Here is a 27072-nt window from a genome sequence, read left to right as displayed (position 1 = left end):
CCTACCAAAACTGTTCAGACCCTCTGAACAGTTCAATAATGAAAAAGGAGACTGAATCTGTAATCAAAACGTTTTCAACAACTACAACAACAACAACAACAAAAATTGCCAAGGACCAGAAGACTTCACGAGTAAATTCTATCAAAACATTTAAAGCATTGTGGAAGACAGTGTGGTGATTCCTCAAGGATCTAGAACCAGAAATACTGCTTTACCCACACCATCTGTAAACTATATTTTCCAAAATTGTGGAATTTTTGTGTTTTGTTTCTGTGGGTTTTTAGTAAGTTAGTTAGTTAGTTTGTTTGAGATGAAAGTCTCATTCTGTCACCCAGGCTAGAGTACAGTGACAAGATCTCAGCTCACTGCAACCTCCTGGGCTCAAGGGATTCTCCTGCCTCAGCCTCCTGAGGAGCTGGGATTATAGGTGTGTGCCACCACACCCAGCTAATTTTTGTATTTTTAGTAGAGATGGAGTTTTGCTGTTGGCCAGGTTGGTCTTGAACTCCTGACCTCAGGTGATCTGCCTGCCTCAGCCACCCAAAGTCCTGGGATTACAGGTGTGGGCCACCTAACCTTGCTAGGTTATGGTTATATTTAAAAATTCTATTGTGCCAGCTCCAGTGGTTCATGCCTGTAAACCTAGAACATTGGGAGGCCAACACAGGTGCGTTGCTTGTGCTCAGCAGTTTGAAACCAACCTGGGCAAAATGATAAAACCCCGTCTCTACCAAAAATACAAAAACTTAACCAGGCATGGTGGCACACATCTCTGGTCCTAGCTGCTTGAAAGGCTGAGATGGGAAAATCACTTGAACTTGGGAGGCAGAGGTTGCAGTGAACCATGATCATGGCCAGGGCACTCCAGCCTGGGCAACAGAGTAAGACTCCCCCTCAAATATTAAATAAGAAAATATAAAAAATTATTTTAAAATAATAACAGCCTTCCTGCTCTATATTTTACTCTGAATGTACAATTCAACACTGAACATTTTGATGTTAGTTGTCCTGCTTTTCATTGGTTTCTGTGTATTTTTTACTTTCCCTCTTAGAATCCCTGTCAATGTTTTCTTCCACGGTTTTTACAGTGTTAGGTCTTATGTTTAAATCCATCCTGGATTTAGGCATGGGCAAGGACTTCATGACTGAAACACTAAAAGCAATGACAACAAAAGCCAAAATAGACAAATGGGATCTAATTAAACTTTTGCTGTGCAGAGCACAGCAAAAGAAATAATCCTTAGAGTGAACCGGCCACCAACAGAATGGGAAAAAATTTTTGCAATCTACCCATATGACAAAGACCCAATATCCAGAATCTACAGAGAACTTAAACAAATTTACGAGAAAAAATAACCCCATCAAAAAGTGGGTGAAGGACATGAACAGACACTTCTCAAAAGAAGACATTTATGTAACCAACAAACATATAAAAAAAATACTCATCATCTCTGGTCATTAGAGAAATGCAAATCAAAATCACATTGAGATACCACCTCATGCCAGTTAGAATGGCCATCATTAAAAAATCTGGAGACAACAGATGCTAGAATGTGGAGAAATAGGAACACTTTTACACTGGGGTTGGTGGGAGTGTAAATTAGTTCAACTATTGTGGAAGACAGTGTGGCAATTCCTCAAGGATCTAGAACTAGAAATATTTGACCCAGCAATCCCATTACTGGGTATATAGCCAAAAGATTATAAATCAATCTATTATAAAGACACACGCACACGTATGTTCATTGCAGCACTGTTTACAATAGTGAAGACTTGGAACCAACCCAAATGCCCATCAGTGATAGACTGGATAAAGAAAATGTGGCACATAGACACCATGGAATACTATGCAGCCATAAAAAAGGATAAGTTCATGTCCTTTGCAGGGACATGGATGAAGCTGGAAACCATCATTCTCAGCAAACTGATACAGAAACAGAAAACCAAACACTGCATGTTCTCACTCATAAGTGGGTGTTGAACAATGAGAACACATGGACAAAGGGACACAGGGAGGGGAACATCACACAGTGAGGCCTATTGTGGGGCTGGGGGGTACTAGGGGGAGGGATAGCAGGTGGTGGGGGAATTGGGGAGGGATAACATTAGGAGAAATGCCTAATGTAGGTGACAGGGGATGAATGCAGCAAACCAACATGGCATATGTATACCTATGTAACAATCCTGCAAGGTCTGCACATGTACCCTGGAATTTAAAGTATAATTAAAAAAGAATCCCTTTCAATGTAATAGTTACATTGGTGCATGTTTCTTGCATTTCTAACTTTGATAACAGTTTTATTTTTAATTTATTTGAATTAGTACCAGAAAATTAAATCTCTAGTCATTGACATTGTTGATTTTGGTAACATTTATATTATTTATTTTTAATTTATTTGAATTAGTATCAAAAAGCCTCGGCTTTAAATCTCTTTTCATTTATGTTGTTAAATTTTCTTTATAGCTAAGTATGTGATATGATACAGGACATTTTTAAGTGTTTCATGGATATGCAAAAAAAAAAAAAAGTCTGATTTCTGTCTGAGGGATGCAAGTTTTTTTTTTTTTTTGAGACACAGCCTCACTCTGGCACACAGGCTGGAGTGCAATGGCATGGTCCTCAGCTCATTGCAACCTCTGCCTTCCAGGTTGAAGCAATTCTCCTCAGCTCATTGCAACATCTGCCTTCCAGGTTGAAGCAATTCTCCTGCCTCAGCCTCCTGAGTAATTGGGATTACAGGCACCCTCCAGTATGCCTGGCTAATTTCTGTATTTTTAGTAGAGACAGGTTTTCGCCATGTTGCTCAGGCTGGTCTCGAACTCCTGACCTCTGGTGATCTCCCCACCTCAGCCTCCCAAAGTGCAGGGATTACAGGCACTAGCCACTGTGCCTGGCCTTTCTTCTTTCTTAATGAAAAATGTGTTTAAGTAATTTCTCATTTCATATGATAGGCACTGTGATCTTTTGGTAGACAATAATGTCAGGTTAAGAAAGCATCTTTCTATTTCTAACATGTAAAACTTTCTTATTAGTGGTGAAAGTGGGCATTTAAAAATATGTTTTATGTGTCTGTTAAGACTATGATATTTTATTGTTAAAACAACCACACACCCTTGATTAAATCAATTTTATCTATCATGTGTTTTTCTTCTTATACATGTGTAGATTAAATTTACTAACAATTTATTCAGGATTTTAACATCTAGGTTCTTGAGAGAGGTTGGGTTATAATTTGCTTTTCTCATAATATCCTGATCTGGTCGGTTCTAGACAGAGGGGCAACCACAGGCAAGAGAAGGAGAGCGATGGGGCCCTTGCCGACCGTGGAGCCGGACCTCTGCACCTGCTTCAAGCCTGCCCATGTCACCATCACCAAGGCAGATGCCATCCCCCTGGGGGCAGATGCACAGCAGTGCCAACACGGGACTCACTGCAAGCCAGGTGGCATCTTCCTCCGGGGGCTGCAGGTATGGTGGGGAGTGGGGGCAGGGATCAACACTCTAGCAAGGGTCTCAAGGATCCCAACTGTCCCACTTCAGGAGGCCGCCCTCTTGTCACGCCTGGGGCTGGTGGCAATGACTCAGACTGTACCAGGCACAACTGGAAGGTGCGGGACGCCAGGGGAACTGGTGACCCGGGAAGTGGGAGGACTTCAGGAGGCCCTGAACCCTGCCTGACTGTGTGATTCTTCTGTGTCTTTGGTTGGAGTGGAAGTATTGATCTACTTATTTTATAAGTCATACTCCCCTGTTTCTTTATACCTAGTGTTCTTTTATTGGATGCCAGACATAAATTTTACTTTGTATACTGAATATTTTTATGTTCTTATAAATATTATTTAGAATTTTTGGATGTAGATAATTTATTTGGAAACAATTTGATTATACAGGTCTTGCCTTTTATGATTTGCTGGTGGGGCCAGAGCCATGTTTAATCTGGGGCTAGTTGTTCCCTGCTACTGAGTTAAAACCCATCTTAGTTCTCTACTCAAAGCCTTATGACTTATGAAGTTTTTCCAGTGTAGCTTTACAGTGAAATATTTCTAGTGGGAATAGGCATATTTTTTACACCTAGGTAGGTTCCAGTGACTGTTTTCCCCAGTCCTTTAGGAAGGTCTTTACTGTAGTCTTGGGTAGTTGTTTTACATGTGCTAATCTATTTCTTGCTAAAAGTTTTGCTCTTGTTACCCAGGCTGGAGTGCAATGGCGTGATCTCGGCTCACCGCATCCTCTGCCTCCTGGGTTCAGGCAATTCTCCTGCCTCAGCCTCCTGAGTAGCTGGGATTACAGGCACACACCACCATGCCCAGCTAATTTTTTTTATTTTTAGTAGAGACAGGGTTTCCCCATGTTGACCAGGATGGTCTCGATCTCTTGACCTCATGATCCACACGCCTCGGCCTCCCAAAGTGCTGGGATTACAGGCATGAGCCACCACGCCCACCTCTGGGTTTTTTTTTTTTTTTTCTATATGCATTTATCTTCTTTCTAGTACATTCAACAGTAGCCAAGATATTCACAAAGGGTAATCACATTTTATGTACTATATTATGTTTATGTCTGGTAGACCTGAGTGATATTTGGGTAAGCCCTCAGGAATCTTCCAATTGAAGATGATTGAGAAATTACTTTAGCTCACCAGGGCAGCCATGGATACGATACTCTATCTGATCAGAAACTGGATTAGTCCTCTGACGATGTGTAGAAAGGCAAATTGCTTGTGTATTAAATGTATTCTTTGTGTTTGATCACAAGGGAAATTTACCCTTTGTTATTCTCTTATTTTTGTAACATTACAAGTCAAGACAGGACTGATAATCCATTTTTAATATATTGTGACATTTTAAATAAATTGTTTTACATTTCTAATGACAAGTTAATATTAACCAATACATTTTCTTTAATATTGCAGAAACAACACGTTCTTAAAAAAAAAGGGGCTGATTTACAAAAAATGCAAGATACTGGTGTCGAAAGAAACGAAACGGGGAAAAGTACGTTGAAGCATGAAGGTAAAGATGGAACACATGGTGAATGTGAGAACATTAAAAGATGATGTAGCTAAGTAGGAAATGCTTATCTACCTAAATATCCTTTTGTAATCCTCTGTGTATTTACACTCTTAGGCATTCTAAGAGGTGTGAAGTGGTATTTTATTGTGGTTTTGATTGTATTTCCCTGAGATTAGTCATGTTGAGCATTCTTTCATATACTTTTTTGTTATTTGCATGCCTTTGTTTGATAAATTTATTTAGGTTTGTTCATGTATTTTGCTCATTATTTGTAATATCGTTTGTTTTTTTGGTTTTTTTTTTTGTTTGTTTGTTTGTTTTTGTTTTTTTTTTTGAGATGGAGTTTTGCTCTTGTTGCCCAGGCTGGAGTGCAATGGCATTATCTCGGCTCACCGTAACCTCCGCCTCCTGGGTTCAGGCAATTCTCCTGCCTCAGCCACCTGAGTAGCTGGGATTACAGGCACACGCCACCATGCCCAGCTAATTTTTTGTACTTTTGGTAGAGACGTGGTTTCACCATGTTGACAAGGATGGTCTCGATCTCTTGACCTCGTGATCCACCCACCTAGGCCTCCCAAAGTGCTGGGATTACAGGCGTGAGCCACCGCGCCCGGCCCTGTTGTTGTTTTTTCACCATTGAGTTGTTTCAGTTTCTTACTTTGGATAACAACACCTTATTAGACATATGGTTTATAAATATTTTACACAATTCTGTGGGTTGCTTTCTCACTCTGTGGATTGTTTTACAGCAATGCAAAACTTTTTAACACAATCTCATTTTTCTATTTTTGCTTTTATTGCCTGTGCTTTTAGTGCCATATCCAAACATATTGCCTAGATCAACATCAAGAAGCTTTGTATGTTTTCTCTTACAGTTTTATGCCTTAAGGCCTTACATTTATATCTTTAATTCATTTTTTGTTGCTTTTTTAATATATGATGTGAAGTAAGGATCCGATTTAATTCTTCTGCCTGTGGACATACGGTTTTCCCAACAACATTTATGGAAAAAATTATCTTTCCCTATTGTTTCTTTTTTGTGTTATTATTAATTGGAAAATAGTTATTGTCTATATTTATATTGTTTTATTTTATTTTTAATTGGCAAATAGTTATTTTCTTTATTAAGCAATTTTTATTTTATTTTAGGTTCAGTGACACATGTGCAGGTTTGTTTAACAGATAAACTTATGTCTTGAGGGTTTGTATTTCATCACCCTGGTACTAAGCCTAGTACTAGTACCCAATCATCATTTTTTCTGATCCTCTCCCTCCTCCCACCCTCTACCCCCAGGTAAGCCTCAGTGTTGTTGTTCCCCTCTTTGTGTCCATGGTGTTCTCATCATTCAGCTCCCACTTATAAGTGAGAAGATGAGGATTGGGATTTCTGTTCCTGTGTTAGTTTGCTAAGGACAATGGCCTCCAGCTCCATCCATGTTCATGCAAAGGACATGATCTAATTCTTTTCCACGGCTGCATAGTATTCCATGGTGTTTTAAAATATGCACCCTATTTTTAAAAACCTAGTCTACCATTTATGGCTATTTGGGTTGATTCCATGTCTTTGCTATTGTCAGTAATGTGCTGCAGTGAACATACACATGCATGTGTCTTTATGATAGAATTACGTATGTTCCTTTGGTTATATAGCCAGTAATGGGATTGCTGGGTTAAATGGTGGTTCTGTTTTCAGCTCTTTGAGGAATCATCACACTACATTCCACAGTGGTTGAACTAATTTACACTCCCACCAACAATGTATAAGTGCTACCTTTTCTCTGATAACTTGTCAGCATCTATTATTTTTTCATTTTAATACTAACCATCCTGACAGGTACAAGATGGTATCCTCACTGTGGTTTTGATTTGAATGTATCTAATAATCAGTAATATTGGGCTTTTGAAAAATATGCTGCTAACTGGATGTTTGTCTTCTTTTGAAAAGTGTCTGTTCATATCCTTTGCCTTCTTTTTAATGGGGTTGTTTGTGGTTTTTTTCTTGTAAATTTGTTTAGGTTACTTACAGATGCTGGCTATTAAACTCTTGTCAGATGCATAGTTTGCAAATATTTTTCCTATTTTGTAGGTTGTCTGTTTACTCTGTTACTAGTTTCATTTGCTGTGCAGAAGCTCTTTAATTAGATCTCATTTGTTAATTTTCGCCCTTGTTGCAATTGCTTTTGGCATCTTCATCACGAAACCTTTGCCAGTTCCTATGTCCAGAATGGTATTACGTTTGTTGTCTTCCAAGGTTTTTATAGTTTGGGTTTTACATTTAAGTTTTTAATCCATCTTGTGTTGATTTTTATATATGGTATAAGGAGGGATCCAGTTTCAATCTTCTGCATATGGCTAGCCAGTTATTCTAGAACTATTTATTGAATAGGTTATCCTTTCCCCATTGCTTGTTTTTGTCAGCTTTGTCAAAGATCAGATGATTGTAGGCCTGTGTGTCTATTTTTATGCTAGTACCATGCTATTTTGGTTACCTCAGACCTATAGTATAGTTTGAAGTCAGGTAGCTTGATGCCTCTTGCTTTGTTCCTTTTGTTTAGGATTGCCTTGGCTATTCAGGTTCTTTTTTTGGTTCCATATAAAATTTAAAACAATGTTACCTTGTTCTGTGAAGAATGTTATTGGTGGTTTGATAGGAATGGCATTTTATCTGTAAATTGCTTTGGGCAGCATAGTCATTTTAACAATATTGATTTGTCCTATCTATGATCATACAATCTTTTTCTATGTGTTTATGTCATCTCTGATTTCTTTAAGCAGCGTTTTGTAATTCTCAGTGCACAGATCTTGCATCTCCCTGTTTAGTGGCATTTCTTAAGTATTTCATTCATTTTGTGACTGTTGTGAATGACACTGCATTCCTGATTTGGCTCCCAGCTTGACTGTTTTTGGTGTTAAGAATGCTAGTAATTTTTGTACATTGATTTTGTATCCTAAAATTTTCTGAAGTTGTTTAATAGTGTAAGTAGATTTGAGCTGAGACTGTGGGATTTTCTAGATATGGAATCATGTCATCTGCAAACAGGAATAGTTTGGCTTCCTCTTTTCCTATTTGGATGCCATTTATTTATTTATTTATTTATTTATTTATTTATTTATTTATTTTTGATTGCTTGATTGCTCTGGCCAGGAATTCAAATACGATGTTAAAGACGAGTGGTAAGAGAGGCCCAACCTTAACTGTGCCAGTTTTCAAGAAGAATGCTTCTAGCTTTTGCCTATTCAGTATGATAATGGCTGTGGTTTATTATAAATGGCTCATTATTTTGATGTATATTCCTTTGATACCTAGTTTCTTGGGAGATTTTAATATGAAGGGATGTTGAATTTTACCAAAAGTCTTTTCTGTGTCTATTGAGATGATTATGTGTTTTTTTGTCTTTAGTTCTGTTTATGTGATGAATAACACTGATTGATTTGTATATGCTAAACCAATCTTGCATCACAGTAATAACACCTACTTGATTGTGGTGGATTAGTTTTTTGATATGCTGCTGGATTTGGTTTGCTAAAAATAGTTATTTTCTGGACGGATAGTGGCTCCTGCCTGTAATCCTAGCACTTGGGAGGCTAATATGGGCAGATCACTTGAAATCAAGAGTTTGAGACCAGCCTGGCCAACGTGGTAAAACCCCATCTTTACTAAAAATACAAAAATCAGCCAGGCATGGTGGTGTACACTTGTAATCACAGCTACTCAAGAGGCTAAGGCAGGAGAATTGCTTGAACTCAGGAGGTTACAGTGAGACAAGATCACACCACTGCACTCCAGCTTGGGTGACAGAGCAAGACTCGATCTCAAAAAAAAGGAAAAAAAGAAAGAAATGGTTACTTTCTGTGTTTATATGGCATACTGGAATGTTTCATTGCATGTGTATATTGTGGAATGATCAAATAAGGCTAATTAGCATCTATGTATCTATATCTGTATCTCACCTCAAATATTTATTTATTTTTTGTGGTGAGAACATTTGAAACGATTTAGTTTAAAATACCCATTGGGTTTCTTTGGCATCCTTTTCAAAGATCTGTTAACCACAGATATGTAAATTTATTTCTGGGTTTTATATTCTATTTTGTTGGACTATAGGTCTGTTTTCATGTCAGTATCATACTGTTTTAGTCATTGTGGTTTTGTAGCATACACTATTTTGAATCAGAAAATGTTATGCCTAATTGCATACCTTTGTTCTTGCTCAAGATTGTTTTGCCTTTTCAGGATCTTTTGTGGTTCTGTATGAATTTAGGATTTAAAAAATATTTTTGTAAAGAATGTTATCAAGAATATTATTAGGATTGCAATGAATTTGTAGGTCACTTTGTGTAGGATAAAAATTTTAACAATGTAATTTTTCTAATTCATGAACCTGAGATGTTTTTCCATTTATCTGTCTTTTAAAACTTCAGTCACCAGTGGGTTCTAATTTTTGCTGTACAAGTCTTGTATCCCTTTAATTAAGTTTATTTCTAAGTATTTTATTGTTTTTGTAAGTGGGCTGGTATTTCTTTCTTAGTTTTGTCTTTGGGTAGTTTGGTCACTGAAAATCAATTGATTTTTTAGTGGTGATTTTGTATCCTGCCACTTTACTGAACTCACTCATTCTAACATTTTTTTTAAGTGAGTCTTAAGGTTTTCTATGTATGTGATTATGTCATCTGCAAATAGAAATAATTTTACTTCTGTACACCAAATTGATCTAAGAGACATGCACAGAAATTAGCACTTAACTGAAGAATGCCACACATTCTGCTCAAACATACATGAAACACTCTGTGGAAGAGATCATATGCTGGGTTACAAAAAAAATCCCAAAAAATTTAAGATCAGGCCGGGCGCGGTGGCTCACGCCTGTAATCCCAGCACTTTGGGAGGCCGAGGCAGGTGGATCACGCGGTCAAGAGATCGAGACCATCCTGGTCAACATGGTGAAACCCCGTGTCTACTAAAAATACGAAAAATTAGCTGGGCCTGGTGGCACGTGCCTGTAATCCCAGCTACTCGGGAGGCTGAGGCAGGAGAATTCCTGAACCCAGGAGGCAGAGGTTGCAGTGAGCCAAGATCGCACCATTGCACTCCAGCCTGGGTAACAAGAGCAAAACTCCGTCTCGGAAAAAAAAAAGAAAAAAAAAAAATTTAAGATCAAAATAATTACATTTATATTTTCCAACCACAATGGAACTAAACTTAAAATCAATAACAGAAGAAAAGCAGAAAACTTAAAATCACCAATAAATTAAAACTAAACAACACATTCTTTAGAAACCATTAGGTCAAAGAGGAAACCAAAAGGGAATTTTAAAATGGTCTCCAGGCAAAACAAACAAAACCCACAACATACCCAAATCTGTGGAATGCAACAAAGACAGATCTATAAGAGTAGTTTATAGCAATAAACACATAGCATTAAATAAGAAGATCTCAATTCATCTAACTTTACACCTCAAGTAACTAGAAAAAGAAGAAAGTAAGTCTGAAGTCATAAGAAGAAAAGAAATAAATATTGTCATAAATAAATAAAATAGAAAACTTAGAAAGCAATAAGAAAAATAACAAAACTAAGAATTGATTGAAAAAAATAAAATGGGCAAACCCTTGGCTAGACTAAGAAAAAAAGATAAATCACAAACAAAAAGGTACATATTAATATATCTTTCAAAAATAAGAAGGATAATAAGGAACTCTTATAAACAGTTATAGACTAACAAATTGGATAAACTAAAAGAATTGAATGGATTACTGGAATCATAAAACCTACCAAAACTGTTCAGACCCTCTGAACAGTTCAATAATGAAAAAGGAGACTGAATCTGTAATCAAAACGTTTTCAACAACTACAACAACAACAACAACAAAAATTGCCAAGGACCAGAAGACTTCACGAGTAAATTCTATCAAAACATTTAAAGCATTGTGGAAGACAGTGTGGTGATTCCTCAAGGATCTAGAACCAGAAATACTGCTTTACCCACACCATCTGTAAACTATATTTTCCAAAATTGTGGAATTTTTGTGTTTTGTTTCTGTGGGTTTTTAGTAAGTTAGTTAGTTAGTTTGTTTGAGATGAAAGTCTCATTCTGTCACCCAGGCTAGAGTACAGTGACAAGATCTCAGCTCACTGCAACCTCCTGGGCTCAAGGGATTCTCCTGCCTCAGCCTCCTGAGGAGCTGGGATTATAGGTGTGTGCCACCACACCCAGCTAATTTTTGTATTTTTAGTAGAGATGGAGTTTTGCTGTTGGCCAGGTTGGTCTTGAACTCCTGACCTCAGGTGATCTGCCTGCCTCAGCCACCCAAAGTCCTGGGATTACAGGTGTGGGCCACCTAACCTTGCTAGGTTATGGTTATATTTAAAAATTCTATTGTGCCAGCTCCAGTGGTTCATGCCTGTAAACCTAGAACATTGGGAGGCCAACACAGGTGCGTTGCTTGTGCTCAGCAGTTTGAAACCAACCTGGGCAAAATGATAAAACCCCGTCTCTACCAAAAATACAAAAACTTAACCAGGCATGGTGGCACACATCTCTGGTCCTAGCTGCTTGAAAGGCTGAGATGGGAAAATCACTTGAACTTGGGAGGCAGAGGTTGCAGTGAACCATGATCATGGCCAGGGCACTCCAGCCTGGGCAACAGAGTAAGACTCCCCCTCAAATATTAAATAAGAAAATATAAAAAATTATTTTAAAATAATAACAGCCTTCCTGCTCTATATTTTACTCTGAATGTACAATTCAACACTGAACATTTTGATGTTAGTTGTCCTGCTTTTCATTGGTTTCTGTGTATTTTTTACTTTCCCTCTTAGAATCCCTGTCAATGTTTTCTTCCACGGTTTTTACAGTGTTAGGTCTTATGTTTAAATCCATCCTGGATTTAGGCATGGGCAAGGACTTCATGACTGAAACACTAAAAGCAATGACAACAAAAGCCAAAATAGACAAATGGGATCTAATTAAACTTTTGCTGTGCAGAGCACAGCAAAAGAAATAATCCTTAGAGTGAACCGGCCACCAACAGAATGGGAAAAAATTTTTGCAATCTACCCATATGACAAAGACCCAATATCCAGAATCTACAGAGAACTTAAACAAATTTACGAGAAAAAATAACCCCATCAAAAAGTGGGTGAAGGACATGAACAGACACTTCTCAAAAGAAGACATTTATGTAACCAACAAACATATAAAAAAAATACTCATCATCTCTGGTCATTAGAGAAATGCAAATCAAAATCACATTGAGATACCACCTCATGCCAGTTAGAATGGCCATCATTAAAAAATCTGGAGACAACAGATGCTAGAATGTGGAGAAATAGGAACACTTTTACACTGGGGTTGGTGGGAGTGTAAATTAGTTCAACTATTGTGGAAGACAGTGTGGCAATTCCTCAAGGATCTAGAACTAGAAATATTTGACCCAGCAATCCCATTACTGGGTATATAGCCAAAAGATTATAAATCAATCTATTATAAAGACACACGCACACGTATGTTCATTGCAGCACTGTTTACAATAGTGAAGACTTGGAACCAACCCAAATGCCCATCAGTGATAGACTGGATAAAGAAAATGTGGCACATAGACACCATGGAATACTATGCAGCCATAAAAAAGGATAAGTTCATGTCCTTTGCAGGGACATGGATGAAGCTGGAAACCATCATTCTCAGCAAACTGATACAGAAACAGAAAACCAAACACTGCATGTTCTCACTCATAAGTGGGTGTTGAACAATGAGAACACATGGACAAAGGGACACAGGGAGGGGAACATCACACAGTGAGGCCTATTGTGGGGCTGGGGGGTACTAGGGGGAGGGATAGCAGGTGGTGGGGGAATTGGGGAGGGATAACATTAGGAGAAATGCCTAATGTAGGTGACAGGGGATGAATGCAGCAAACCAACATGGCATATGTATACCTATGTAACAATCCTGCAAGGTCTGCACATGTACCCTGGAATTTAAAGTATAATTAAAAAAGAATCCCTTTCAATGTAATAGTTACATTGGTGCATGTTTCTTGCATTTCTAACTTTGATAACAGTTTTATTTTTAATTTATTTGAATTAGTACCAGAAAATTAAATCTCTAGTCATTGACATTGTTGATTTTGGTAACATTTATATTATTTATTTTTAATTTATTTGAATTAGTATCAAAAAGCCTCGGCTTTAAATCTCTTTTCATTTATGTTGTTAAATTTTCTTTATAGCTAAGTATGTGATATGATACAGGACATTTTTAAGTGTTTCATGGATATGCAAAAAAAAAAAAAGTCTGATTTCTGTCTGAGGGATGCAAGTTTTTTTTTTTTTTTGAGACACAGCCTCACTCTGGCACACAGGCTGGAGTGCAATGGCATGGTCCTCAGCTCATTGCAACCTCTGCCTTCCAGGTTGAAGCAATTCTCCTCAGCTCATTGCAACATCTGCCTTCCAGGTTGAAGCAATTCTCCTGCCTCAGCCTCCTGAGTAATTGGGATTACAGGCACCCTCCAGTATGCCTGGCTAATTTCTGTATTTTTAGTAGAGACAGGTTTTCGCCATGTTGCTCAGGCTGGTCTCGAACTCCTGACCTCTGGTGATCTCCCCACCTCAGCCTCCCAAAGTGCAGGGATTACAGGCACTAGCCACTGTGCCTGGCCTTTCTTCTTTCTTAATGAAAAATGTGTTTAAGTAATTTCTCATTTCATATGATAGGCACTGTGATCTTTTGGTAGACAATAATGTCAGGTTAAGAAAGCATCTTTCTATTTCTAACATGTAAAACTTTCTTATTAGTGGTGAAAGTGGGCATTTAAAAATATGTTTTATGTGTCTGTTAAGACTATGATATTTTATTGTTAAAACAACCACACACCCTTGATTAAATCAATTTTATCTATCATGTGTTTTTCTTCTTATACATGTGTAGATTAAATTTACTAACAATTTATTCAGGATTTTAACATCTAGGTTCTTGAGAGAGGTTGGGTTATAATTTGCTTTTCTCATAATATCCTGATCTGGTCGGTTCTAGACAGAGGGGCAACCACAGGCAAGAGAAGGAGAGCGATGGGGCCCTTGCCGACCGTGGAGCCGGACCTCTGCACCTGCTTCAAGCCTGCCCATGTCACCATCACCAAGGCAGATGCCATCCCCCTGGGGGCAGATGCACAGCAGTGCCAACACGGGACTCACTGCAAGCCAGGTGGCATCTTCCTCCGGGGGCTGCAGGTATGGTGGGGAGTGGGGGCAGGGATCAACACTCTAGCAAGGGTCTCAAGGATCCCAACTGTCCCACTTCAGGAGGCCGCCCTCTTGTCATGCCTGGGGCTGGTGGCAATGACTCAGACTGTACCAGGCACAACTGGAAGGTGCGGGACGCCAGGGGAACTGGTGACCCGGGAAGTGGGAGGACTTCAGGAGGCCCTGAACCCTGCCTGACTGTGTGATTCTTCTGTGTCTTTGGTTGGAGTGGAAGTATTGATCTACTTATTTTATAAGTCATACTCCCCTGTTTCTTTATACCTAGTGTTCTTTTATTGGATGCCAGACATAAATTTTACTTTGTATACTGAATATTTTTATGTTCTTATAAATATTATTTAGAATTTTTGGATGTAGATAATTTATTTGGAAACAATTTGATTATACAGGTCTTGCCTTTTATGATTTGCTGGTGGGGCCAGAGCCATGTTTAATCTGGGGCTAGTTGTTCCCTGCTACTGAGTTAAAACCCATCTTAGTTCTCTACTCAAAGCCTTATGACTTATGAAGTTTTTCCAGTGTAGCTTTACAGTGAAATATTTCTAGTGGGAATAGGCATATTTTTTACACCTAGGTAGGTTCCAGTGACTGTTTTCCCCAGTCCTTTAGGAAGGTCTTTACTGTAGTCTTGGGTAGTTGTTTTACATGTGCTAATCTATTTCTTGCTAAAAGTTTTGCTCTTGTTACCCAGGCTGGAGTGCAATGGCGTGATCTCGGCTCACCGCATCCTCTGCCTCCTGGGTTCAGGCAATTCTCCTGCCTCAGCCTCCTGAGTAGCTGGGATTACAGGCACACACCACCATGCCCAGCTAATTTTTTTTATTTTTAGTAGAGACAGGGTTTCCCCATGTTGACCAGGATGGTCTCGATCTCTTGACCTCATGATCCACACGCCTCGGCCTCCCAAAGTGCTGGGATTACAGGCATGAGCCACCACGCCCACCTCTGGGTTTTTTTTTTTTTTTTTCTATATGCATTTATCTTCTTTCTAGTACATTCAACAGTAGCCAAGATATTCACAAAGGGTAATCACATTTTATGTACTATATTATGTTTATGTCTGGTAGACCTGAGTGATATTTGGGTAAGCCCTCAGGAATCTTCCAATTGAAGATGATTGAGAAATTACTTTAGCTCACCAGGGCAGCCATGGATACGATACTCTATCTGATCAGAAACTGGATTAGTCCTCTGACGATGTGTAGAAAGGCAAATTGCTTGTGTATTAAATGTATTCTTTGTGTTTGATCACAAGGGAAATTTACCCTTTGTTATTCTCTTATTTTTGTAACATTACAAGTCAAGACAGGACTGATAATCCATTTTTAATATATTGTGACATTTTAAATAAATTGTTTTACATTTCTAATGACAAGTTAATATTAACCAATACATTTTCTTTAATATTGCAGAAACAACACGTTCTTAAAAAAAAAGGGGCTGATTTACAAAAAATGCAAGATACTGGTGTCGAAAGAAACGAAACGGGGAAAAGTACGTTGAAGCATGAAGGTAAAGATGGAACACATGGTGAATGTGAGAACATTAAAAGATGATGTAGCTAAGTAGGAAATGCTTATCTACCTAAATATCCTTTTGTAATCCTCTGTGTATTTACACTCTTAGGCATTCTAAGAGGTGTGAAGTGGTATTTTATTGTGGTTTTGATTGTATTTCCCTGAGATTAGTCATGTTGAGCATTCTTTCATATACTTTTTTGTTATTTGCATGCCTTTGTTTGATAAATTTATTTAGGTTTGTTCATGTATTTTGCTCATTATTTGTAATATCGTTTGTTTTTTTGGTTTTTTTTTTTGTTTGTTTGTTTGTTTTTGTTTTTTTTTTTGAGATGGAGTTTTGCTCTTGTTGCCCAGGCTGGAGTGCAATGGCATTATCTCGGCTCACCGTAACCTCCGCCTCCTGGGTTCAGGCAATTCTCCTGCCTCAGCCACCTGAGTAGCTGGGATTACAGGCACACGCCACCATGCCCAGCTAATTTTTTGTACTTTTGGTAGAGACGTGGTTTCACCATGTTGACAAGGATGGTCTCGATCTCTTGACCTCGTGATCCACCCACCTAGGCCTCCCAAAGTGCTGGGATTACAGGCGTGAGCCACCGCGCCCGGCCCTGTTGTTGTTTTTTCACCATTGAGTTGTTTCAGTTTCTTACTTTGGATAACAACACCTTATTAGACATATGGTTTATAAATATTTTACACAATTCTGTGGGTTGCTTTCTCACTCTGTGGATTGTTTTACAGCAATGCAAAACTTTTTAACACAATCTCATTTTTCTATTTTTGCTTTTATTGCCTGTGCTTTTAGTGCCATATCCAAACATATTGCCTAGATCAACATCAAGAAGCTTTGTATGTTTTCTCTTACAGTTTTATGCCTTAAGGCCTTACATTTATATCTTTAATTCATTTTTTGTTGCTTTTTTAATATATGATGTGAAGTAAGGATCCGATTTAATTCTTCTGCCTGTGGACATACGGTTTTCCCAACAACATTTATGGAAAAAATTATCTTTCCCTATTGTTTCTTTTTTGTGTTATTATTAATTGGAAAATAGTTATTGTCTATATTTATATTGTTTTATTTTATTTTTAATTGGCAAATAGTTATTTTCTTTATTAAGCAATTTTTATTTTATTTTAGGTTCAGTGACACATGTGCAGGTTTGTTTAACAGATAAACTTATGTCTTGAGGGTTTGTATTTCATCACCCTGGTACTAAGCCTAGTACTAGTACCCAATCATCATTTTTTCTGATCCTCTCCCTCCTCCCACCCTCTACCCCCAGGTAAGCCTCAGTGTTGTTGTTCCCCTCTTTGTGTCCATGGTGTTCTCATCATTCAGCTCCCACTTATAAGTGAGAAGATGAGGATTGGGATTTCTGTTCCTGTGTTAGTTTGCTAAGGACAATGGCCTCCAGCTCCATCCATGTTCATGCAAAGGACATGATCTAATTCTTTTCCACGGCTGCATAGTATTCCATGGTGTTTTAAAATATGCACCCTATTTTTAAAAACCTAGTCTACCATTTATGGCTATTTGGGTTGATTCCATGTCTTTGCTATTGTCAGTAATGTGCTGCAGTGAACATACACATGCATGTGTCTTTATGATAGAATTACGTATGTTCCTTTGGTTATATAGCCAGTAATGGGATTGCTGGGTTAAATGGTGGTTCTGTTTTCAGCTCTTTGAGGAATCATCACACTACATTCCACAGTGGTTGAACTAATTTACACTCCCACCAACAATGTATAAGTGCTACCTTTTCTCTGATAACTTGTCAGCATCTATTATTTTTTCATTTTAATACTAACCATCCTGACAGGTACAAGATGGTATCCTCACTGTGGTTTTGATTTGAATGTATCTAATAATCAGTAATATTGGGCTTTTGAAAAATATGCTGCTAACTGGATGTTTGTCTTCTTTTGAAAAGTGTCTGTTCATATCCTTTGCCTTCTTTTTAATGGGGTTGTTTGTGGTTTTTTTCTTGTAAATTTGTTTAGGTTACTTACAGATGCTGGCTATTAAACTCTTGTCAGATGCATAGTTTGCAAATATTTTTCCTATTTTGTAGGTTGTCTGTTTACTCTGTTACTAGTTTCATTTGCTGTGCAGAAGCTCTTTAATTAGATCTCATTTGTTAATTTTCGCCCTTGTTGCAATTGCTTTTGGCATCTTCATCACGAAACCTTTGCCAGTTCCTATGTCCAGAATGGTATTACGTATGTTGTCTTCCAAGGTTTTTATAGTTTGGGTTTTACATTTAAGTTTTTAATCCATCTTGTGTTGATTTTTATATATGGTATAAGGAGGGATCCAGTTTCAATCTTCTGCATATGGCTAGCCAGTTATTCTAGAACTATTTATTGAATAGGTTATCCTTTCCCCATTGCTTGTTTTTGTCAGCTTTGTCAAAGATCAGATGATTGTAGGCCTGTGTGTCTATTTTTATGCTAGTACCATGCTATTTTGGTTACCTCAGACCTATAGTATAGTTTGAAGTCAGGTAGCTTGATGCCTCTTGCTTTGTTCCTTTTGTTTAGGATTGCCTTGGCTATTCAGGTTCTTTTTTTGGTTCCATATAAAATTTAAAACAATGTTACCTTGTTCTGTGAAGAATGTTATTGGTGGTTTGATAGGAATGGCATTTTATCTGTAAATTGCTTTGGGCAGCATAGTCATTTTAACAATATTGATTTGTCCTATCTATGATCATACAATCTTTTTCTATGTGTTTATGTCATCTCTGATTTCTTTAAGCAGCGTTTTGTAATTCTCAGTGCACAGATCTTGCATCTCCCTGTTTAGTGGCATTTCTTAAGTATTTCATTCATTTTGTGACTGTTGTGAATGACACTGCATTCCTGATTTGGCTCCCAGCTTGACTGTTTTTGGTGTTAAGAATGCTAGTAATTTTTGTACATTGATTTTGTATCCTAAAATTTTCTGAAGTTGTTTAATAGTGTAAGTAGATTTGAGCTGAGACTGTGGGATTTTCTAGATATGGAATCATGTCATCTGCAAACAGGAATAGTTTGGCTTCCTCTTTTCCTATTTGGATGCCATTTATTTATTTATTTATTTATTTATTTATTTATTTATTTATTTATTTATTTTTGATTGCTTGATTGCTCTGGCCAGGAATTCAAATACGATGTTAAAGACGAGTGGTAAGAGAGGCCCAACCTTAACTGTGCCAGTTTTCAAGAAGAATGCTTCTAGCTTTTGCCTATTCAGTATGATAATGGCTGTGGTTTATTATAAATGGCTCATTATTTTGATGTATATTCCTTTGATACCTAGTTTCTTGGGAGATTTTAATATGAAGGGATGTTGAATTTTACCAAAAGTCTTTTCTGTGTCTATTGAGATGATTATGTGTTTTTTTGTCTTTAGTTCTGTTTATGTGATGAATAACACTGATTGATTTGTATATGCTAAACCAATCTTGCATCACAGTAATAACACCTACTTGATTGTGGTGGATTAGTTTTTTGATATGCTGCTGGATTTGGTTTGCTAAAAATAGTTATTTTCTGGACGGATAGTGGCTCCTGCCTGTAATCCTAGCACTTGGGAGGCTAATATGGGCAGATCACTTGAAATCAAGAGTTTGAGACCAGCCTGGCCAACGTGGTAAAACCCCATCTTTACTAAAAATACAAAAATCAGCCAGGCATGGTGGTGTACACTTGTAATCACAGCTACTCAAGAGGCTAAGGCAGGAGAATTGCTTGAACTCAGGAGGTTACAGTGAGACAAGATCACACCACTGCACTCCAGCTTGGGTGACAGAGCAAGACTCGATCTCAAAAAAAAGGAAAAAAAGAAAGAAATGGTTACTTTCTGTGTTTATATGGCATACTGGAATGTTTCATTGCATGTGTATATTGTGGAATGATCAAATAAGGCTAATTAGCATCTATGTATCTATATCTGTATCTCACCTCAAATATTTATTTATTTTTTGTGGTGAGAACATTTGAAACGATTTAGTTTAAAATACCCATTGGGTTTCTTTGGCATCCTTTTCAAAGATCTGTTAACCACAGATATGTAAATTTATTTCTGGGTTTTATATTCTATTTTGTTGGACTATAGGTCTGTTTTCATGTCAGTATCATACTGTTTTAGTCATTGTGGTTTTGTAGCATACACTATTTTGAATCAGAAAATGTTATGCCTAATTGCATACCTTTGTTCTTGCTCAAGATTGTTTTGCCTTTTCAGGATCTTTTGTGGTTCTGTATGAATTTAGGATTTAAAAAATATTTTTGTAAAGAATGTTATCAAGAATATTATTAGGATTGCAATGAATTTGTAGGTCACTTTGTGTAGGATAAAAATTTTAACAATGTAATTTTTCTAATTCATGAACCTGAGATGTTTTTCCATTTATCTGTCTTTTAAAACTTCAGTCACCAGTGGGTTCTAATTTTTGCTGTACAAGTCTTGTATCCCTTTAATTAAGTTTATTTCTAAGTATTTTATTGTTTTTGTAAGTGGGCTGGTATTTCTTTCTTAGTTTTGTCTTTGGGTAGTTTGGTCACTGAAAATCAATTGATTTTTTAGTGGTGATTTTGTATCCTGCCACTTTACTGAACTCACTCATTCTAACATTTTTTTTTAAGTGAGTCTTAAGGTTTTCTATGTATGTGATTATGTCATCTGCAAATAGAAATAATTTTACTTCTGTACACCAAATTGATCTAAGAGACATGCACAGAAATTAGCACTTAACTGAAGAATGCCACACATTCTGCTCAAACATACATGAAACACTCTGTGGAAGAGATCATATGCTGGGTTACAAAAAAAATCCCAAAAAATTTAAGATCAGGCCGGGCGCGGTGGCTCACGCCTGTAATCCCAGCACTTTGGGAGGCCGAGGCAGGTGGATCACGCGGTCAAGAGATCGAGACCATCCTGGTCAACATGGTGAAACCCCGTGTCTACTAAAAATACGAAAAATTAGCTGGGCCTGGTGGCACGTGCCTGTAATCCCAGCTACTCGGGAGGCTGAGGCAGGAGAATTCCTGAACCCAGGAGGCAGAGGTTGCAGTGAGCCAAGATCGCACCATTGCACTCCAGCCTGGGTAACAAGAGCAAAACTCCGTCTCGGAAAAAAAAAAGAAAAAAAAAAAATTTAAGATCAAAATAATTACATTTATATTTTCCAACCACAATGGAACTAAACTTAAAATCAATAACAGAAGAAAAGCAGAAAACTTAAAATCACCAATAAATTAAAACTAAACAACACATTCTTTAGAAACCATTAGGTCAAAGAGGAAACCAAAAGGGAATTTTAAAATGGTCTCCAGGCAAAACAAACAAAACCCACAACATACCCAAATCTGTGGAATGCAACAAAGACAGATCTATAAGAGTAGTTTATAGCAATAAACACATAGCATTAAATAAGAAGATCTCAATTCATCTAACTTTACACCTCAAGTAACTAGAAAAAGAAGAAAGTAAGTCTGAAGTCATAAGAAGAAAAGAAATAAATATTGTCATAAATAAATAAAATAGAAAACTTAGAAAGCAATAAGAAAAATAACAAAACTAAGAATTGATTGAAAAAAATAAAATGGGCAAACCCTTGGCTAGACTAAGAAAAAAAGATAAATCACAAACAAAAAGGTACATATTAATATATCTTTCAAAAATAAGAAGGATAATAAGGAACTCTTATAAACAGTTATAGACTAACAAATTGGATAAACTAAAAGAATTGAATGGATTACTGGAATCATAAAACCTACCAAAACTGTTCAGACCCTCTGAACAGTTCAATAATGAAAAAGGAGACTGAATCTGTAATCAAAACGTTTTCAACAACTACAACAACAACAACAACAAAAATTGCCAAGGACCAGAAGACTTCACGAGTAAATTCTATCAAAACATTTAAAGCATTGTGGAAGACAGTGTGGTGATTCCTCAAGGATCTAGAACCAGAAATACTGCTTTACCCACACCATCTGTAAACTATATTTTCCAAAATTGTGGAATTTTTGTGTTTTGTTTCTGTGGGTTTTTAGTAAGTTAGTTAGTTAGTTTGTTTGAGATGAAAGTCTCATTCTGTCACCCAGGCTAGAGTACAGTGACAAGATCTCAGCTCACTGCAACCTCCTGGGCTCAAGGGATTCTCCTGCCTCAGCCTCCTGAGGAGCTGGGATTATAGGTGTGTGCCACCACACCCAGCTAATTTTTGTATTTTTAGTAGAGATGGAGTTTTGCTGTTGGCCAGGTTGGTCTTGAACTCCTGACCTCAGGTGATCTGCCTGCCTCAGCCACCCAAAGTCCTGGGATTACAGGTGTGGGCCACCTAACCTTGCTAGGTTATGGTTATATTTAAAAATTCTATTGTGCCAGCTCCAGTGGTTCATGCCTGTAAACCTAGAACATTGGGAGGCCAACACAGGTGCGTTGCTTGTGCTCAGCAGTTTGAAACCAACCTGGGCAAAATGATAAAACCCCGTCTCTACCAAAAATACAAAAACTTAACCAGGCATGGTGGCACACATCTCTGGTCCTAGCTGCTTGAAAGGCTGAGATGGGAAAATCACTTGAACTTGGGAGGCAGAGGTTGCAGTGAACCATGATCATGGCCAGGGCACTCCAGCCTGGGCAACAGAGTAAGACTCCCCCTCAAATATTAAATAAGAAAATATAAAAAATTATTTTAAAATAATAACAGCCTTCCTGCTCTATATTTTACTCTGAATGTACAATTCAACACTGAACATTTTGATGTTAGTTGTCCTGCTTTTCATTGGTTTCTGTGTATTTTTTACTTTCCCTCTTAGAATCCCTGTCAATGTTTTCTTCCACGGTTTTTACAGTGTTAGGTCTTATGTTTAAATCCATCCTGGATTTAGGCATGGGCAAGGACTTCATGACTGAAACACTAAAAGCAATGACAACAAAAGCCAAAATAGACAAATGGGATCTAATTAAACTTTTGCTGTGCAGAGCACAGCAAAAGAAATAATCCTTAGAGTGAACCGGCCACCAACAGAATGGGAAAAAATTTTTGCAATCTACCCATATGACAAAGACCCAATATCCAGAATCTACAGAGAACTTAAACAAATTTACGAGAAAAAATAACCCCATCAAAAAGTGGGTGAAGGACATGAACAGACACTTCTCAAAAGAAGACATTTATGTAACCAACAAACATATAAAAAAAATACTCATCATCTCTGGTCATTAGAGAAATGCAAATCAAAATCACATTGAGATACCACCTCATGCCAGTTAGAATGGCCATCATTAAAAAATCTGGAGACAACAGATGCTAGAATGTGGAGAAATAGGAACACTTTTACACTGGGGTTGGTGGGAGTGTAAATTAGTTCAACTATTGTGGAAGACAGTGTGGCAATTCCTCAAGGATCTAGAACTAGAAATATTTGACCCAGCAATCCCATTACTGGGTATATAGCCAAAAGATTATAAATCAATCTATTATAAAGACACACGCACACGTATGTTCATTGCAGCACTGTTTACAATAGTGAAGACTTGGAACCAACCCAAATGCCCATCAGTGATAGACTGGATAAAGAAAATGTGGCACATAGACACCATGGAATACTATGCAGCCATAAAAAAGGATAAGTTCATGTCCTTTGCAGGGACATGGATGAAGCTGGAAACCATCATTCTCAGCAAACTGATACAGAAACAGAAAACCAAACACTGCATGTTCTCACTCATAAGTGGGTGTTGAACAATGAGAACACATGGACAAAGGGACACAGGGAGGGGAACATCACACAGTGAGGCCTATTGTGGGGCTGGGGGGTACTAGGGGGAGGGATAGCAGGTGGTGGGGGAATTGGGGAGGGATAACATTAGGAGAAATGCCTAATGTAGGTGACAGGGGATGAATGCAGCAAACCAACATGGCATATGTATACCTATGTAACAATCCTGCAAGGTCTGCACATGTACCCTGGAATTTAAAGTATAATTAAAAAAGAATCCCTTTCAATGTAATAGTTACATTGGTGCATGTTTCTTGCATTTCTAACTTTGATAACAGTTTTATTTTTAATTTATTTGAATTAGTACCAGAAAATTAAATCTCTAGTCATTGACATTGTTGATTTTGGTAACATTTATATTATTTATTTTTAATTTATTTGAATTAGTATCAAAAAGCCTCGGCTTTAAATCTCTTTTCATTTATGTTGTTAAATTTTCTTTATAGCTAAGTATGTGATATGATACAGGACATTTTTAAGTGTTTCATGGATATGCAAAAAAAAAAAAAAGTCTGATTTCTGTCTGAGGGATGCAAGTTTTTTTTTTTTTTTTTGAGACACAGCCTCACTCTGGCACACAGGCTGGAGTGCAATGGCATGGTCCTCAGCTCATTGCAACCTCTGCCTTCCAGGTTGTAGCAATTCTCCTCAGCTCATTGCAACATCTGCCTTCCAGGTTGAAGCAATTCTCCTGCCTCAGCCTCCTGAGTAATTGGGATTACAGGCACCCTCCAGTATGCCTGGCTAATTTCTGTATTTTTAGTAGAGACAGGTTTTCGCCATGTTGCTCAGGCTGGTCTCGAACTCCTGACCTCTGGTGATCTCCCCACCTCAGCCTCCCAAAGTGCAGGGATTACAGGCACTAGCCACTGTGCCTGGCCTTTCTTCTTTCTTAATGAAAAATGTGTTTAAGTAATTTCTCATTTCATATGATAGGCACTGTGATCTTTTGGTAGACAATAATGTCAGGTTAAGAAAGCATCTTTCTATTTCTAACATGTAAAACTTTCTTATTAGTGGTGAAAGTGGGCATTTAAAAATATGTTTTATGTGTCTGTTAAGACTATGATATTTTATTGTTAAAACAACCACACACCCTTGATTAAATCAATTTTATCTATCGTGTGTTTTTCTTCTTATACATGTGTAGATTAAATTTACTAACAATTTATTCAGGATTTTAACATCTAGGTTCTTGAGAGAGGTTGGGTTATAATTTGCTTTTCTCATAATATCCTGATCTGGTCGGTTCTAGACAGAGGGGCAACCACAGGCAAGAGAAGGAGAGCGATGGGGCCCTTGCCGACCGTGGAGCCGGACCTCTGCACCTGCTTCAAGCCTGCCCATGTCACCATCACCAAGGCAGATGCCATCCCCCTGGGGGCAGATGCACAGCAGTGCCAACACGGGACTCACTGCAAGCCAGGTGGCATCTTCCTCCGGGGGCTGCAGGTATGGTGGGGAGTGGGGGCAGGGATCAACACTCTAGCAAGGGTCTCAAGGATCCCAACTGTCCCACTTCAGGAGGCCGCCCTCTTGTCACGCCTGGGGCTGGTGGCAATGACTCAGACTGTACCAGGCACAACTGGAAGGTGCGGGACGCCAGGGGAACTGGTGACCCGGGAAGTGGGAGGACTTCAGGAGGCCCTGAACCCTGCCTGACTGTGTGATTCTTCTGTGTCTTTGGTTGGAGTGGAAGTATTGATCTACTTATTTTATAAGTCATACTCCCCTGTTTCTTTATACCTAGTGTTCTTTTATTGGATGCCAGACATAAATTTTACTTTGTATACTGAATATTTTTATGTTCTTATAAATATTATTTAGAATTTTTGGATGTAGATAATTTATTTGGAAACAATTTGATTATACAGGTCTTGCCTTTTATGATTTGCTGGTGGGGCCAGAGCCATGTTTAATCTGGGGCTAGTTGTTCCCTGCTACTGAGTTAAAACCCATCTTAGTTCTCTACTCAAAGCCTTATGACTTATGAAGTTTTTCCAGTGTAGCTTTACAGTGAAATATTTCTAGTGGGAATAGGCATATTTTTTACACCTAGGTAGGTTCCAGTGACTGTTTTCCCCAGTCCTTTAGGAAGGTCTTTACTGTAGTCTTGGGTAGTTGTTTTACATGTGCTAATCTATTTCTTGCTAAAAGTTTTGCTCTTGTTACCCAGGCTGGAGTGCAATGGCGTGATCTCGGCTCACCGCATCCTCTGCCTCCTGGGTTCAGGCAATTCTCCTGCCTCAGCCTCCTGAGTAGCTGGGATTACAGGCACGCACCACCATGCCCAGCTAATTTTTTTTATTTTTAGTAGAGACAGGGTTTCCCCATGTTGACCAGGATGGTCTCGATCTCTTGACCTCATGATCCACACGCCTCGGCCTCCCAAAGTGCTGGGATTACAGGCATGAGCCACCACGCCCACCTCTGGGTTTTTTTTTTTTTTTTTCTATATGCATTTATCTTCTTTCTAGTACATTCAACAGTAGCCAAGATATTCACAAAGGGTAATCACATTTTATGTACTATATTATGTTTATGTCTGATAGACCTGAGTGATATTTGGGTAAGCCCTCAGGAATCTTCCAATTGAAGATGATTGAGAAATTACTTTAGCTCACCAGGGCAGCCATGGATACGATACTCTATCTGATCAGAAACTGGATTAGTCCTCTGACGATGTGTAGAAAGGCAAATTGCTTGTGTATTAAATGTATTCTTTGTGTTTGATCACAAGGGAAATTTACCCTTTGTTATTCTCTTATTTTTGTAACATTACAAGTCAAGACAGGACTGATAATCCATTTTTAATATATTGTGACATTTTAAATAAATTGTTTTACATTTCTAATGACAAGTTAATATTAACCAATACATTTTCTTTAATATTGCAGAAACAACACGTTCTTAAAAAAAAAGGGGCTGATTTACAAAAAATGCAAGATACTGGTGTCGAAAGAAACGAAACGGGGAAAAGTACGTTGAAGCATGAAGGTAAAGATGGAACACATGGTGAATGTGAGAACATTAAACGATGATGTAGCTAAGTAGGAAATGCTTATCTACCTAAATATCCTTTTGTAATCCTCTGTGTATTTACACTCTTAGGCATTCTAAGAGGTGTGAAGTGGTATTTTATTGTGGTTTTGATTGTATTTCCCTGAGATTAGTCATGTTGAGCATTCTTTCATATACTTTTTTGTTATTTGCATGCCTTTGTTTGATAAATTTATTTAGGTTTGTTCATGTATTTTGCTCATTATTTGTAATATCGTTTGTTTTTTTGGTTTTTTTTTTTGTTTGTTTGTTTGTTTTTGTTTTTTTTTTTGAGATGGAGTTTTGCTCTTGTTGCCCAGGCTGGAGTGCAATGGCATTATCTCGGCTCACCGTAACCTCCGCCTCCTGGGTTCAGGCAATTCTCCTGCCTCAGCCACCTGAGTAGCTGGGATTACAGGCACACGCCACCATGCCCAGCTAATTTTTTGT

General features: G+C 37.9%; 1 protein-coding gene across 1 annotated transcript in view; it reads left to right on the top strand.

Moving 5' to 3' along the window:
- Positions 1 to 26580, top strand: part of LOC135272749 (uncharacterized) — a gene marked incomplete at its 3' end in the record, with an annotated part of 44841 nt that extends 18261 nt beyond the window's left edge. The window contains exons 6-11 of the mRNA XM_064371341.1: positions 3272 to 3468; positions 4913 to 5012; positions 14049 to 14245; positions 15691 to 15790; positions 24839 to 25035; positions 26481 to 26580. Coding sequence (XP_064227411.1) covers positions 3307 to 3468; positions 4913 to 5012; positions 14049 to 14245; positions 15691 to 15790; positions 24839 to 25035; positions 26481 to 26580 — 856 coding nt within the window. The remainder of the gene's footprint in view (positions 1 to 3271; positions 3469 to 4912; positions 5013 to 14048; positions 14246 to 15690; positions 15791 to 24838; positions 25036 to 26480) is intronic.
- Between the last annotated feature and the right edge of the window lie 492 nt (positions 26581 to 27072).

Source organism: Aotus nancymaae, unplaced genomic scaffold (genome assembly GCF_030222135.1).
Source record: "Aotus nancymaae isolate 86718 unplaced genomic scaffold, 86718_ANA_hifiasm-v0.15.2.pri h1tg000131l, whole genome shotgun sequence".
NCBI lineage: Eukaryota > Metazoa > Chordata > Mammalia > Primates > Aotidae > Aotus > Aotus nancymaae.
Note: the sequence above shows the minus strand (reverse complement) of the source record. Positions and strands in the feature narration are given on the sequence as shown.